Source organism: Colletotrichum graminicola, assembly GCF_000149035.1.
Source record: "Colletotrichum graminicola M1.001 genomic scaffold supercont1.211, whole genome shotgun sequence".
Classification (NCBI taxonomy): Eukaryota; Fungi; Ascomycota; class Sordariomycetes; order Glomerellales; family Glomerellaceae; genus Colletotrichum; species Colletotrichum graminicola.
This window is the reverse complement of record NW_007361215.1, coordinates 2,894-17,035: the sequence shown is the minus strand read 5'-3', so window position 1 is coordinate 17,035 and position 14,142 is coordinate 2,894. Positions and strand designations below refer to the sequence as shown.

The window sequence follows — 14,142 nt, the reverse complement described above, 5'->3', positions numbered from 1 at the left end:
TAATTTATTACTAAAACAGCCTAAGAAATAATCTTAACCTAATATAATACCTAGCCTATTAATAACTATTAAGAGTATCTTTATTCCCTAAGAAGTTACCTTAAATAAAGCTAATATTTAGAATTTAATATATAAAGCTATAGTAATATAAGAATTAAAGAATATAGGCACCTAGTAAAAAAGGAAATATAACTATTACCTTTTAAGAGGAGCACCTATAGTATTAAAGTCCTCTTATATAGCTCTAGTTAATTATAGTTTAAAATACTAAGGAAAAAGTAATTAACTCTAGGCCTACTAGATAATTAGATCTAAAAGAATTATAAGTAATTATAATCTATAGTTACTACTAGCTACTAAATAGTATACGTCTTCTAGTAATAACTACACTTTTATATCTTATATATATATAGTCTAATAAGTTAGTAGTAATAGGTAATTCTTTAAAGAAGGCACTTAAGACCTTTACTATAGTAAAATAAACTATACTTTAAGTCTATATAACGCTATAAGGATATTATAACACTAAGAAAACCTTACTAGTAATAAAGTTATAGCCCTTATTAATTATATACTCCTTAGCTTTAGGCTTAACTTCTATATACCTCCTTTTAGATTAAGATAAGTAATAGATTATTTAGTTATAAAAGACACTATTAATATAGTTATTTATTAATAATAAGAAATTATAGATTTAGATACCTTAATCTTCCTACTTAACTATAATAATCTTTATTAAGCTACCTTAGTAGTTAACTAAGTTAATAGCTAGGTCTTTTATACTAATTCTTCCTAAAGTGTTAAATCTAATAGTAGATTTATAGATATAATCTATAGTTTAATAACGTAGTACTATTATCTAGGCGCTCCTATTAAACTTCTTTTAATTATTAGATCTTTTTCTTATGTTATTAACACTACCTAGTAACCTAATAATTATACTTATAGTGCCTATATTACAAACTAGATTTAATATTTCTTTTAACTTAGCGTCCTATCTCCTAAATTTAGTATTATAAGTAAAAAAGATATTAAAGAACAGCCTTAATAATAAAAGAAAAAGAAACTTACCTTAATTATAAAGCGTTTAATATTAGCTATTATAGCTAACTTTATTATTATCCTAAGGATTTATAATAACTCTCCTCTATATAAAGTAAAACATCTTTATAATAATTTCTTAAATAACCTTATTTTTCCTAATTACCTTTTAATACTACTTAGTCCTAATATAGTTAATAATTTATAGACCTAAGGTATAAAAGATAATAATAAAGGTTTACTTTTAACGCCTCTACTTATAAGATTACCTAAAGATAAAACTTTATAATAAATAATTATTATTATAATTAACTAACGTAATAATAATAATAATAATTCTTAAGAAGAGACTATTCCTCCTTAACTAAAATATCCCCCTATTTAACGCCTATTAAATATTTAGGATTACCCTTATAATTCTTTTATTAATCTAAGAATTAATTATTAGAAGTAGCTAGAGACTAATACTCTAAGCTACGTCTACTATTATAACTTTAGTTATCCCTCTTTTTAGGAAAGTTAGTTTAGACTATATTAAGGTCTTAAATAAAATAAAGTAAATAATACTACTAAAAGAATAAGGAGAATAATAAAGTAGTATTAGCTATATAGTAAGACTACTTACCTAGCTAGTCCTAAGCCTCTAAAGTAAATTAGTTATTATAAGAAGTATTAATATATTTAAATTCTTTTTTTTCTTTTTTCTTTTTTTTTCTTTATCTATAGTTACTTCTTTTTACTAAGATAGGTCTATAAATAAGTTAGACTTTTCTTTTAGGGACAAAAAAAGAGGTCTAAGGGGATAATTATAATAAGGACAGTAGATATAGTTAGCTATTATAGAAGCTAACCTAAAATAGGGATAAGGCTATAGGGGTAACCTAGATTAGTAAATAAAAGGATTTATAGACCTATTTAGAGAAAAGGTAGGAATATCTATTATCCTTAATACTCTAGAACCGTAATATATATATAGTTATTACTATATATCTTATTTATAGGATATATATTGTTATGTTAAAGGCTGTGCTATTAACCTTTAACTTCTCTTTAAAATCTCTTTTTATTAGGTCTAAGAATTACTAGACCTACCTATTTATATATATTTTATTATTATTAGACGTTATTAGAGGTAGTAGTAGTTTTCTTACTTATTTATTTCTTTTCTTTTTGTTAGTAGCTCTTTAACTACCTATTTTTAATACTTTAGCTAGTTTAAGCTAATTTTATTTATAGTCTATTTATTTTTACTAAAGTAGATACGCTATATAGCTAAAGATTAGCTATTTTAATACTAAGAGAGCAGGTAATATTTACTTTCTATAATAATATATAAAGGTATTACCTAGCTATTTATATATATACCTTAAATAATAAAAACCTATTCTTAATTACTAAGCAGCTTTATATAAGGCCTTCCCTTATAATTAAAGGTTATAATAACCTTTATATATAATAGTATTCTTATTAAAAAGCTAGTCTTATTAAAATTATAAATATTATAATCTTATATTTTATACTTTATAATTATACTCTATATAAGTATAAACTAGCCTTATATAATTATAAAATCCTTAGCTAAGGCTTTCTAATAGTTAATTTAATATTAAAATTATATTTTTAATTAAGGTTATTATTATATAAAGTTCTTTACCTATTAAGGTTTAATATATATTACGTTTTATATATTTAGAAGTTAGTTAGCTATATCTTATATATCCTCTTATTATAAAAAAAACCCTTAATTAATTAGGTTAATAACCTTTTTAAGAATTACCTCCTCCTTAACTTCTATTATTTTCTTTAAGTTTAGACGCGTCTTGTTTTATATAATATATCCTATATATTAGTAATATAGTGTTATATATATAACGTTAAAGACAGTAGCTACTCTTTATATAGATATTTTTAGGTCTTTTTAGATAGCTTAAAGAGTAAGAATAATACAGCTTTTAATTAAGGAGGATTATATGTTTATATGTAGAGAAATATTAATATAAAGGTTAAAGAGGTAAAAAGGAGAAAAAGTGGTCTGCTTACTATAATTATCTACTTGCTATATATATACGTTATTTATTTAAGCTTAGGACTAATTAGATTTAAATAGGGGACAGCTGACGTAATATACGTAATCTAGATAGACTAATGTTACTAAGACAGAGAGCCACAGTTAGTTATAGAATTGTTATTTAGTAAATAGAACTTAGGTTAGAATAGTACTTAAACTTATAAGCTAAAGTAATATAAATACTTTAAAGCCCTATCACAATGCCTCTATTTTATCCTTAGCCTCACCTTCTAAGCGGACTTCCACACCTAACGAAGGGCTTGTAGGCCAATAGTGCTGTTTAGGCTCATATCCAGTCAGAGTGTGGTCAGTAATAGCCCCATCAAGAGCCGCTGCCATGCTGTGACCACACTCTGGCCGCCAAGCCAGCCTCAAGAATATACTTAATATCAGACGGGATAGGCACTAGCTAGAGAAGAATATCAAGGCGCTCCTCCAGAGGGACGCTGAAAAAGACCCCGCCCGGCTGCTCGTTCATGATGCCTGCTGCAAGGCCTGTTATGCCAGCGCCGCCCGCACTGCAGCAGGTAGAGGAGAAAATGCAAGCCACTGCCAAGGTCCAGGAGTAGGCATCCCTTTCCAAGTGCGAGTTCAGTGCCTCTATGTCACAGGGTCTGCCTTAACAAAGATAATCAGGATGGCGCCAATTCAGATCCATGCCCTCGTCAGGAGACGCGCCAATGCTTCATATGCTCAACCCGTCCCGCCTACCAAGCTCAGAGCCAGATAGACCAAAGGGTGTCCTATCTCTTCATTAACGCCATTCAATATTAAGTTAAATAGTTTTCTTACGCTAGTATACCCCTTATAGCTTATTAGCTTTAGAAATAGTACAGGTGTAGTGGTTATTAATTATACTTATTAGAAGGTTTTTTAGGCTATAGTCTAGAAACAGCACAGAACCAAGACGTATAGCGTAGCACTAGTGGATCCACTTACAGCACGTCCTCACGTAAAACAATAGAGACCAATCCAGACATAATCAACATTACGTCAGACCCAGGCGAGGTCAGCAGCACAGAACAGCCATCATAACAACTACATAAACCGATAATTAAACGCAGAGCAGCCCCAGCCTAACATACGCCAATGTGGCTCAAACGGCCCCAAATAGCCAATCAAGCAATATTCAGACCCTCGCGTCCGGCAGCACAACATCATCAAACTTGACCGACACGCTGTCGGCGCAATCCAGATGATGGCCGAGAGCCAGATCCGCGCCGGTGAAGGAAAACCCGCGTCTTGGCGGTGCCGAGCGGTAACCAAAGACCACCGGCTGTCCGTTGCATCAGCGCAACACTGTTCCTCCCCAAGAATTTTCATCCCGCCAGCGGCCCTCAACACTGGTGGCCCCAGCGGCCCCTAATAACCACCGTCTCCAAGTCCGTGCCCCCACAGCCCCCAAGGTCTAGGACCTCTATGTGTATCTGCAGGCAACATCAGTAGCCCTGTACTACAACCGACCGCAGGACCCCCACCGTTGGACGGTGGCAGGGTTGCCATATGTGAGCCAGCACTAGCACACACCAACCTGTAGCTCAGCGATACGCCGAGCGTGGTACCCGGGGCTTGGTCAAAACAAGGCTTAAGCGCTCCCGTTACCTCCCAAAGTCAGCAATGAACATCCCCATCCTAGTTACGAGTTCTACAGCGCAGGAAAGCTGACCGGAACCCCTCGATGAATGTCTAATCCTTTGAGAGCAAAGTAGTTGTCCTATTAAGAATCTATGTATGAACCGGAGAATCGGTAGAAATATCCACTCCTAAGAGGTCTGTGCGGGTGATCTGCCATATTCGTAGCGGCCGCCACTGGCATTAGCCACACAAAGCTATTCCAGCTTCACGACACTTTGCCAGGTGTGAATAAGACAGCCTGAAGCTGTCATATCGTGGTTTCATCAACAAAGCCTACTCGGGGACTCATCCATCATCTCCTGACGGCCCGGTCGGATCATGGGGACTTCTTGCACTGCTGATGTGCTCCTGCGGGGAACGAGGGACAAACGAACGCATAGAGACCATAAGACAAGATTCGGAGGACGAGAGGAAGGGACGATGTACTGTAAGGTTGATAAGCCCGGCCTACGGCCCTCCACGCCACATACTCCTCGGAAGGTCTGTCGCAAGGGCGGCTGCGCCCTTACCGCCACGGCGTTGAATTCAAAACGACGACAACAACATGACAGAATGTTCAATTTTACGTCCTTTGGTTCAGAGCTTCTCGCAGTAATGTGGCAGGTATCTTCTTATCATATTCAGTCTTGGGAACAATATCTGCATGCACATTAGATTGCAACACGTGCGTAGGTCAAAACAAATAATTAACTTACAACCCGTATTGATTTCCGTGTTGATTTCTGATTTCTGTAGTAAGGTATGAAATCAATGCGGAGAGATAAAACCCGCAATGCACTCCCGAGGAATGCAGCCTAACACCAGTAAGTGGTGCTTAGTGGCATATTAGCATCTAAGGCCCAAATCGTCGCTAGTGCTGCCGTACGCTATTCCAAATCTTTAGAGCATAGGCAAGTTAACAACCGCAATTTTTTAAGAAGGATCGTTTTTGTGATATCCAATGAAGTTATGTGTGCGCAATAGGGAAGTGCTTATAGATATAAAATCCGTTAATTCGTTAGTTACTCCTATAGTATGGTTCTTTACGCCTTGTTATAACTAAAATCGCTTTACTTTAAAACCTCGCCAGTTTATACATCAGAAGTCTCCCGTTCTAGGATAAAAAGAGGCTTTACTAGAGTCATTAAAAACCCTAAAAGCGACATTATCGCCCTCTAGATATCCTACTATGTCTGCAGTAGTTATTATTTCTAAGCTTAACTTAGATATCACAAATAACTTACAAGAAGCTAGCTCCTTTATAAGAGCCTTATAAACAACCTAAGTTAGTGCTATAAGGGTTTAAGCATCTTTAAGTAGCGTTTTAAGTATCTACAAATAGACACAGTATAATAGATTATTAAAGTTTAGGTAAGCGGTAATAGTATAGGAATCATTATCTCCTAATAAAAGCTTCGTCATATATAGTAAATTAATATTAGACGTATCTAAGAACTTAATAGAAATATAGTTATCTCTATCTCTTTATTTAATAAAGTAGTTTACATATTTAGCAGCCTAGAATATCCTATAGATCACTATACTAATCTTATTTCTTAGTCTGTTAACCTAAGAATCTATAAGATTTAGTTCTAGCAACTCTTGTTCTTACTAGCAGAAACTCTTATCGGTCTTGCTGCCGTTAGCGAGTTTAAAAGCCATACCTTTGCGTCGATTATTAGTTAAGCTAAACCCTAACTTTAGTAATGTCTTAAGCCTTATATAGTGTGGTGGCAGTTTATAAAGTTTAAGTAACTTAAAAGATCAGCAGAATTAATAGTATAATTACAACAAGCGTTTAGTAGGAGTACAAGAGGCACAACAGATGGTTTATAACTAGCGCAAGGTCTCTATTATAGCCCTATAAAGAAGGGCCAAGCTTGAGTTTGTGTTATAGGCGTCAAGCCACAAGATTAGAGTGTTGACTTTTGCGTAGATTGCTGCCCAGAACAAAACCCAGAGTGCAAAGTAAGGCGATATACTGCACAATCTACTTCTAAGCGTAAACAAGCGGAGAAGCACATGTGCTGCTAAGTCTGCCTCGGCGTCGGCTATTGAGTTTTCCGAGTAAACCACCGCCCAAGTATTGTTTACACTCAGGTTTGACTGAAATTATAGGTATTATAACCACCCCACCCCACATGCGCAAAACCCCTACTTGCGCAAACCATTATCCCCATCATCACCACCACTATCATCACTTACTTCACTAGGTCTGCCGCCCACCCATATGCAACTTTCGGCCTCGCTAGATAATTCGGATACGCTGGATTCATCCGAACTATCTATTCGGCCGGCATCCGGATTTTGCGCCCGCCGTATATGCTCTATAGTGGCGAAGGTGCTGTTGGGCGATAGGGGGACCTTTTTCCTCTTGCGTGACTAGAGGTCCTCTAACTAGGCCTGTAATGCAGCGACTTGCCTTTCTAGAAGTGCCCTTCTAGATGCCTCCTCATCATACCCCTTTTGCACCTTTCTAGATAGGTGACAAATAGTATAGGTATCTAATCCATCCTTGCCCAGCTGGTTAAATAGGTGCAGTTAATGGAGTTGCCATCGATAACAATGCTTACGTACTTATGCAACTACATACTCATTAAACAAAACCAGAGTCTCAATATCGTATTAGAGAAATAGCTCAACAACACCCAACTCAGCAAACGTCTTTAGTAGAATAAACAACCCCAAGACATTCAAGATTAGAATAAAGCAGTAGATAAATAGGTAATACTAGACCTAAAGGGCATAGGCATAAAAGTTACAAAAAGGAGGCATAAAGAAACCCTATCCTAAAGAATCATTAATAGCACGTATATAGCTGTCATAGTAAGATTCTCTAGGGGTTAGAGCAGCAGGACGTATTAGGCTACCTTAAACACAAGCTTAACTTTCTAGATACAGATAAGATTCAGACTTGTATTCTAGAAGCCGTTCATTTATACTTAGGAAAAAGTAAATCTAAATAGGAGGAGGTTAACAGATTTACGCGCTCCAGATGTACCAACAATATCGCCCGCACAGAAAGGCACAGTCAGTCGTGGAATCGTTTCTCAGCAAATAGAACTCAGATTAGAAGAGTACTCAAACACGCAAGGCTAGACTCTCCTCTAGTCAAGTGCGGTCAGCAATAGCCCCATCAAGGGCCGCTGCCATGCTATGACCACACTCCAGCCGCCAAGCCAGCCTCAAGAATTAGGCCAAAATAGTTTAGGTCCTCCTGTAGGCCCTCCCAATTCTTAGTACTGTAAAGACCTTGGATCACAGTTAGTTAGCTTCTACTAACAGAACTAAATATCTAACGCCCCTCTGGAACAGGGTTTAGATACTCTAGTTAGTCTGTTTCAGACCTCAGCCACAAATGTACAGGACAGGTCCTAATAACCGTCTTTCCTATCATGACGTCAGCATCCCTTTCCAAGTGCAAGTTCAATGCCTCATACCACAGGGTCTGCCTTGACGTTAACCGGGATAGCGCCAATTAAGGTCCGTGCCCTCGTCGGGAGACGCGCCAATGCTTCAGATACTCGACCCATCCGCCTCCCGAGCTCAGAAACGCGTGGCGCGGGACTAGTGGACACACTTGCGACACGCCCTAACAAGAAACAATAGAGACCAAATTCCACAGCACAGGAAAGCTGACCGGAACCCCTTAATAAAAGCGAGGAGGGTAAAAGTAGAAGATCATTCATAGGTAAGGTCAAGTGTCACAGCTTGTTTGTTCACTACAAAGACCAGTCACTCTGGTTTTACATAGATATCCGCCACAATAGCCAAGTAAAGCTGGTTATTGCCCTAAATATCTGTGACCTAATCAAGCGGTGGGCTAGACCTCGCCCATTACAATTATAGGTTCAGAATAGACGCAGTGTGCATGCCAGCAACATTTTAAGGAGTTACCTCTTTTGCTAGGGATACACACTGTGTTCAGGTCCATTAAGCAGCTGTAGCGGCTCATTTATTCAGGCCGCACACAGCCCACTCTATGCGTATGCAATTAGCTGGGAGTTCTCACCAAGGTAGCGTTACTCTAGGTCTAGATAAAAGATCCCAGCCAGACAGAGTAATTATTACAAGTCCAAGAAGAGCAGCTTTTTTATCCGGTCTACGGTAACCGTGCGACGGACTTGCTGCAAAAGGTAGGCAAGGTAACGCCATATCCACGGTAAGTATTAACCTTTTCCTAGGTTCTGTTGACTATATCTTGGCGAAAATCTAGAAGATCGATTGAAAGCGAATTCAATATGTCCGACGCCGAGTTCGACTTTGATGCCTCTGACGTCATTGCTGTCCGTGAAGATCCTGGACAACCGCCCGAAATCATTAACCAGCAATTCCATCTTGCTATCTGATATTCTGAGTTAGCCTCTGTCCTGTTTCGCCTTAGTTATTCTTTTAACAGCCCACCTACTAACACTATAGTCTACTTATAAATTAGAGTTAACTGTATTTATTTGCTAATAAGAATAACATATAAAAATTCTAATACTAGTACGCTAAGCCTACCTTATTTTAAAACCGTCTAATAGTAACTAAATAACATACACTTAGTTACCTGTCTTAAGCTCTAGCTAAACAGCAGCAGTAATACCTAGCTTATTGTACTGTCTGATTTTGCTACTAGAAAGCTGCCTGGCGGTTTGGCCTTAGACACCTATAGATTACCTTAGTCACTTGCGGCGGCTTTGCTATTTTCCTTATACTTTTAGTACAATATTTTAATAAGGAAGAAGTTTAAAAAGTATAACTAGACTATTAAATAGTACCTATCTTTAATAAAAACTAAGAAGTAGCGTTATATATATATAGTAGATAAGGGCAGACTTTATTTTAGTACTTATAGTAAAGTGTTAAATAATAATAAAGAAAGTCTCCCCCCTATAAGAGAACACTGTAGATCTCCTACGCTAGCCACGCTACTGTTATGTAGTAGCACTGTCCCCTTTAATACTAGGCCCTATTACTAAGGCTTACTGCCGCTATATATTACATGCCTAGGTAAGGAATACTTACTAAGGGCTACGTTTACGGCTGTCTTTGTTAAGAGTTCTAGTGGCGACTGTAACCTACTAGAGTATAGTAATAATAAGCAGCATAATATGCTAGAGTCTATAGAGGGCACCCTCCCCTATAGAAATAAAGATACTAACGTATACCTTACTCCTAAAAGAAAACGTTTTTTTAGTAGTAGACGTATAAGGATGTCTCTAGTTAAAGCCCTTTACCTAGAGAAGTTATAGTAATCACTATTAGCTAATACAGGCAACTAGGGCTGTGTGATGTGTATACTTAAGCTGTAACAGCAACAAATTAACTAACTCTAGTAAGGATTAAGAGCATTACAGGCATAGAATAAGATAATCTAGAGACAAAATAAGGCGCTCTAGAGACAATACAATAACCTAGAAGTAACTTATCTTAAACTAGAAGACAGTTAAAAGGACATTGTAGTAAGTATTAATAATCTTAACGTTAAGGTTAATAAGCTTTAGGCTAGGTGCTATACGCTTAAGAAACAGATACCAGACATTAGTAATAACATAGAGGAACAGAAGGAACAGATAGTAGAGGAGTTCAACAAGAAAATAGGCAATTTAATTGAGGACGCAGTCGCGCAGTGTGTTAACGCTAAGGTTAACAAAATAAGAAGAAGGATTTACAAAGTCTTTCAACCTAAATAACTCAACAACAAGAGTCATCTTCGTTGTTGTCAGCTCTTTTGTAATAGCAAGGACGGCTCAACACCCTCTGACAATGTTACGTCCAATCTGATGAAGATACAAGGCATGTAGTTGTAGGAGGCTTCGTGTGGGTGAAGCATGTGATACCTTTTGTGGGTATTATCCCCCGATTAACAAGCTGAAGTAATGACGACAACTGAATCTTAGTATTACTTTCTTCACGCTAAAGGCTAGGAGCGTCTATGCCAACCGTTCCCGAACCACGGATGCTAGCTGGACGATCTCTGGCAAGGATGTACATATGATGGTGCCCTGGGCATATGAGAATAACTGCCTTGCCCCACATACGAACCACCATCACCACCCATCATCACCATCATCACCACTTATTTCCTAAGGCTTGTCGCTCATCCATATGCAATTTTCGGCTTCGCTGGATTCATCCGGACTATCTGTATCGCCGGTATCCGTATTTCTTGTCCGTTGAATATGTCCTATAGTGGCGAAGGTGCTGTTGGGCGATAGGGGGACCTTTTTGCTCTTACGTGACCGCTGGTCCTCCAGCTTGGCCTGTAATGCGCTAACTTGCCTTTCTAGAAGGGCCAGTCTGGATGCCTGCTCACCATACCCCATTTGCACCTTTTTACATAGGTGACGAATAGTATGGGTGTCTAACCCATCCTGGCCCAGCTGGGTTAACTGGTGTAGTTGATGCCGCAGATCAGCAGACCGATGAGGGGTTGACCATGGGACGATAGATACGGCTTCATCCCACCGTTGGCTGCTGGGCTGGCTGGTCTGGCTGGTGGTCTGCTGGGCCTTGGCTATCAAGGGGTTGGATAGAGGTCGCCTCATAGCAACTGGCCATGATCCAGCTGCCCTCCAGCCACTTCTGATGTTCTGGCTTGTGGTAGATATCTTGCGGGCCTTGAAATAACACTCCAGGAATGCCCTTCTGCCAGCTATAGTTGGATCCGTGAGCCAGCCATCTAGATATACAACCTCCTTGCAAAAGGCCTGCTTCAATAGGCTAAAGACAGCCACATCCAGAGGCTGGAGGACGGCAGACGAGTGCGGCGGCAGAAATAACAGATAGATGTTATGCCGCCAGCATTTCCACATAAAGTTAATCGATATATGGGAATAATGCCCATCTAGAACAAGCAGTCTGGCCTCTTCTGTTTGGGTACCTGGGATGAAGACCTTCTCTAGGCATTGGAGGGCAGTGTTATCAGTCGTCCAGCCATTATCAGTGTGTGCAAAGTGTCATCTATCATATGTAGATAGGTTGGATGGGAACCACTGGTCTTGAAGGGACTTGCCCTTATATACAATCAAAGGGGGCAAGGAGGTCCCAGCAGCAGACGCACACTCGATGATAGATACCCATCGCCGGGATCCTGGCTGGTTTTTCTGTATTCCTCTTGATGCTGCAGAGCCCAGCACTAGCCCATTAGCTCCCTTGCCATCATGATGCCAGTTTCATTTATATTCCATCTGTTAGGCGGATGGGAACCCCGGATGGAAGGGATATTTTCCAGGCGATGGAAGAAATCCTGGATAACCTCGCGGGATTATGATGCCCATCGCTGGGCATCTAATGCTCTGGATCGCTTGGTTCTGATGGATGGGTTTCGACGTTTGAAGCGCCATCCACTTCCACCCTATCCCCCTGTTGTCGCTAGATCCACTGGCAATAATAGGTTATCGGCGATAAGTATCTCCATCAGTGATGACAGCAATAACCGGCATCGCAGCAAGTCCTCTTAGCTCTGGCAGTACAAAATCAGCTATATTAGCTGCAGACTAGTAGCTCCTGTTGCTAAATTCACAGATAGCATCTCGGTTTAAAGTTCCGCGCCTGATGCCACACAACACACACCGCAACTTGTCCGAATTGTCATTTCAAATGTAAAACATGCTGTTACTTAACTTTAGATAAGTCCGCACGTCCTTATTTCCCACAGGCAGTCCCTAAGTACTGCCGGCCATTAAAGATGTAGCTAAGTAGGTTAATAGATTAAAAACTCCGCTTAGATAGTATTATGCTTGTTTTCACAAGATAACAGCGTAGTAGGCAGGCGTGTAGATACTAACAGCCTTTGTGGCGCGCCTGTAGATATAACACATGCTTTACATTAGATCTTTAAGCAGATTAGTAACATTCTAGAAGGGTAGCAGAATACATTTATAGTAATTATAAAATATCTTATCTAGCACCATAAAGTAGTGTGTAGGTCGCGCGGTTCCCTAAATAGCTATATATACTTGCAGAAAGAAGTCTTAGTTTTATACCTCTATTACGCCTTAGTCTACTATAGTTCCTAGTTTTAGGTTAGATAAGTAGTCTATATCAGTGTTACGACCCAACAAGTTACAGGCTATATTGCCCTACCTAACAGGCAGACAATAGGCAACAGCAGCATTTATACAGACAGAAAGAACAGGGATAGACAGATGACTCCCCAGAACAGAAGAACTATAGTATAAGTCACGTAGTAATAAGAAAGGACTAACAGAAAATAAGCGCTCTAGGTAAAGGACTAACTAGTTAACAGCGCTCTATAGTAAAGGACTAATAGATAAGCGTCACTCTAAGGCATACTAATAGAAATAGGACTTATATATAGGATAGACTTAGATATACTTAAGGATAGACTTCTATAGCTTTTTAGTAATTAACTTATAATATATTCTTTAAATACCTTTTAGTATCTAACCTCAGTAATTTAACTAATAAGAAGCTATATAAGCACTAAGACGCCTTTAACTACCTACCTAATTACTAAGTAATTAATAAGACTAATAAGAATAATAAATACTATTAACTAAGTATTAACTTTTACTTACTATTAGTAAAAGCCTTATTATCTAAGAACTAACTATAACACTTTAATTACTTTTATTAAGTAAGTTAACCTTAATACTTACCTAATAGTAAAATATAATAAGATATTTATACTATAAACTACTTTTACTTTATTTAGCTTTAGTAAGAGGAAGCCTTTAGCTACTTCTATATAAAACCTAAATAAAAAAATAACAGACGCTAAAGTATTAAATAAAAAACTAAGTTACACTAAATAAACCTATAGTATTATTATAAGCTAAATTAAGAAAAATAATTCTAATATATCTAAGATATAGACTATAATAAATAAGCTTAAGAATAAACTTAAAAGTAAAAGTAATAAAGTTTATAAAATTTAATTTATAATTACTACTACTTTTACTAAGCTTTAAAAAAAAAGAGAAGTTACTAAACTTAAAGAGAATAACTATACCTTATAAGGGGTAGCTAATATTATTACTACCTTTATAAAAAGATATAATAAACTTAAACTTAATTTACTTAGTACTTATAATAGCACTAGTAGATAACTAAAAGGATTTTAAATCTAAGTATATACTTATTAGGCTTTTTATACTACTAACTTTAGAAGTAAAACTAAATAAGTAATCTATATAAGAACTTTCTTTTATAAAAAAGCACTCTTTTAGTATAAACCTTACTTAGAAGAATTTCTTAAGTATAATAGTAACCTTACTATTTACTTTTATAAAATATAAAATATCTTTAGAAGTATAACTAGCTTTATAGAAGCCTAATAGTTACTATTTTAAGATCCTAATAAGAAGTAATAAGCTAAGTAAGATCTAGCTAGCCTATAATAAACTAGGTTAGCCTCTTACTATATAGCTAAATTCTAATAACTAGCTACTTAACTTAATATTACTTAA

The 14,142-nt window shown here is 37.2% G+C and overlaps 1 protein-coding gene across 1 annotated transcript; it reads right to left on the bottom strand.

Moving 5' to 3' along the window:
• Positions 1 to 10,794: 10,794 nt before the first annotated feature.
• Positions 10,795 to 11,523, bottom strand: GLRG_11939 (transposase; the record flags this gene model as incomplete). The annotated part of the gene is made up of 1 exon (XM_008102621.1): positions 10,795 to 11,523. One exon carries the CDS (start codon positions 11,521 to 11,523, stop codon positions 10,795 to 10,797), a length of 729 nt encoding a protein of 242 aa, XP_008100812.1.
• Between the last annotated feature and the right edge of the window lie 2,619 nt (positions 11,524 to 14,142).